At 41.9% G+C, this 1,747-nt stretch overlaps 1 protein-coding gene across 1 annotated transcript in view; it reads right to left on the bottom strand.

Moving 5' to 3' along the window:
- Nucleotides 1-1,747, bottom strand: part of POLR3A (RNA polymerase III subunit A) — a 68,132-nt gene that overhangs the window by 47,740 nt on the left and 18,645 nt on the right. Inside the window, exon 15 of the mRNA XM_055080891.1 lies at nucleotides 348-512. Within this exon, the coding sequence (XP_054936866.1) occupies nucleotides 348-512 (165 nt within the window). The remainder of the gene's footprint in view (nucleotides 1-347; nucleotides 513-1,747) is intronic.

Consider the following 1,747-nt stretch of genomic DNA (forward strand, 5'->3'; position numbering starts at 1 on the left):
GCCATGGCTCACGGGCCCAGCCGCTCCGCGGCATGTGGGATCTTCCCGGACCGGGGCACGAACCCGTGTCCCCTGCATCGGCAGGCGGACTCTCAACCACTGCACCACCAGGGAAGTCCTACTGTAGCTTTTGAGAAGAGAACTGAAAAGCAAATTCAAATCTGCAGCCAAACTAGTCAGTATCAAGTTAATTTCATTAAGAAAAGCATAAATAGTTTAGCCTGGAATAAGTATCCTTTTCTTTGTGTGTGTGTGTATGTGTGTGGGGCAGGGGGATGAAACAGTAAAAGAAACCCCTGAAATACCAATAACTTCTAGCAATAAAATGAGGATGCTGAGATACTCACACAGGTAGACGGGGGCCAGCCTGGCGAGCCGTGACATCGCATCGGCAGCTTCGTTCTGCCCCCAGTCTCGCAGCAAAATGTAAAAAATATTGTTCTTGGATCCCGATCCCAGCGTTCCTTTGTCCATGCTGCCGGTCATGAGCTCGCTGTTCTGGATAGTGACGTCTGGAAGGAAACAAAGATTATGGACTTACACAGACAATGATTACTTTGCCTCATTCCAAAATGAATTTGAGGCAGTTGAGAAAATTTGTTCTCGTATTATAAGTTAAAGCAGAACAAATAGATATGCTCTTAAAAAAATTTTTTTTTTGAGGGGGGAAAAAAAGAGAAACCTAGGAACTTTTGAAAAGCATGAAAGATCTAGTTAGTTACCCTATAGTCCTAACTCTGACAGGTACTAGTTGACACTCATTGTCCTTATCTGTGAACTGTGGATGACAGTATCAAGCTCTTGCCATCTTGATGTCATGGGGATGTTTTGAGCATCAATTCAATCATGTACAACTAAGTGTTGTTTATAAAGCACTTTGTTATTTACCTAAGACAATAAAGACTAACAGTGGCACCATCATGAAAAGCCTAAACAACAAAATGAAATTTGTATCTAGAAACAAACAAAACACAATCTAAAACAAGAAGCCAAAATACGTTAAAGACCAGAGAGTATATTTTCAAAAGAATGGTTATAAACCAGGGGGAAAAATCAGTGCTCTTCAAAACATTTATTCTTCATCAGGAGACAGCAGAAAACCCTTGACCTTCACAGAGACTCTGCGGTTCAGTTCTTTAGTACAGAGCCCTGCAGATCCACTTCTCGTCACTAGGCCTTGCTAGCAAAGCCCATTCTAAATCAGTGCTACTCAAAGCAGCCTGCTGGGGAACTGCCTGTTAGCAGCCTGGGACCCAGAAAGTAAATGCTGCCTGAACGGCATTGGTGTGTGGACCACACTCTGGGCTGAATCAGTCTAGGGGACTCAGATGGCTCGCATTTAAATCCTCTCACTGTGAGAGTAGCATTGACATATATACACTACCAAATGTGAAATGCATAGCTAGTGGGGAAGATGTTGCACAGCACAGGGAGATCAGCTCGGTGCTTTGTGAGGACCTAGAGAGGTGGGATAGGGAGGGTGAGAGGGAGGCTCAAGAGGGAGGAGCTATGGGGATATATGTATATGTATAGCTGATTCACTATGTCATAAAGCAGAAACTAACACACCATTGTAAAGCAATTATACTCCAATAAAGATATTAAAAAATAAATAAGTAAGTAAATAAATAAATCCTCTCACTGTTACACCTGATCTTCATGTTATCAAAACATCCACTGACCAGGTGAGGCAGGTTAAAAAAATTAGCCTCTTCAGTTATATTTTTTTTTTTTTTTTTTTTTTTTT

The sequence above is a fragment of the Physeter macrocephalus genome, chromosome 20 (assembly GCF_002837175.3).
Source record: "Physeter macrocephalus isolate SW-GA chromosome 20, ASM283717v5, whole genome shotgun sequence".
Taxonomy (NCBI): Eukaryota; Metazoa; Chordata; class Mammalia; order Artiodactyla; family Physeteridae; genus Physeter; species Physeter macrocephalus.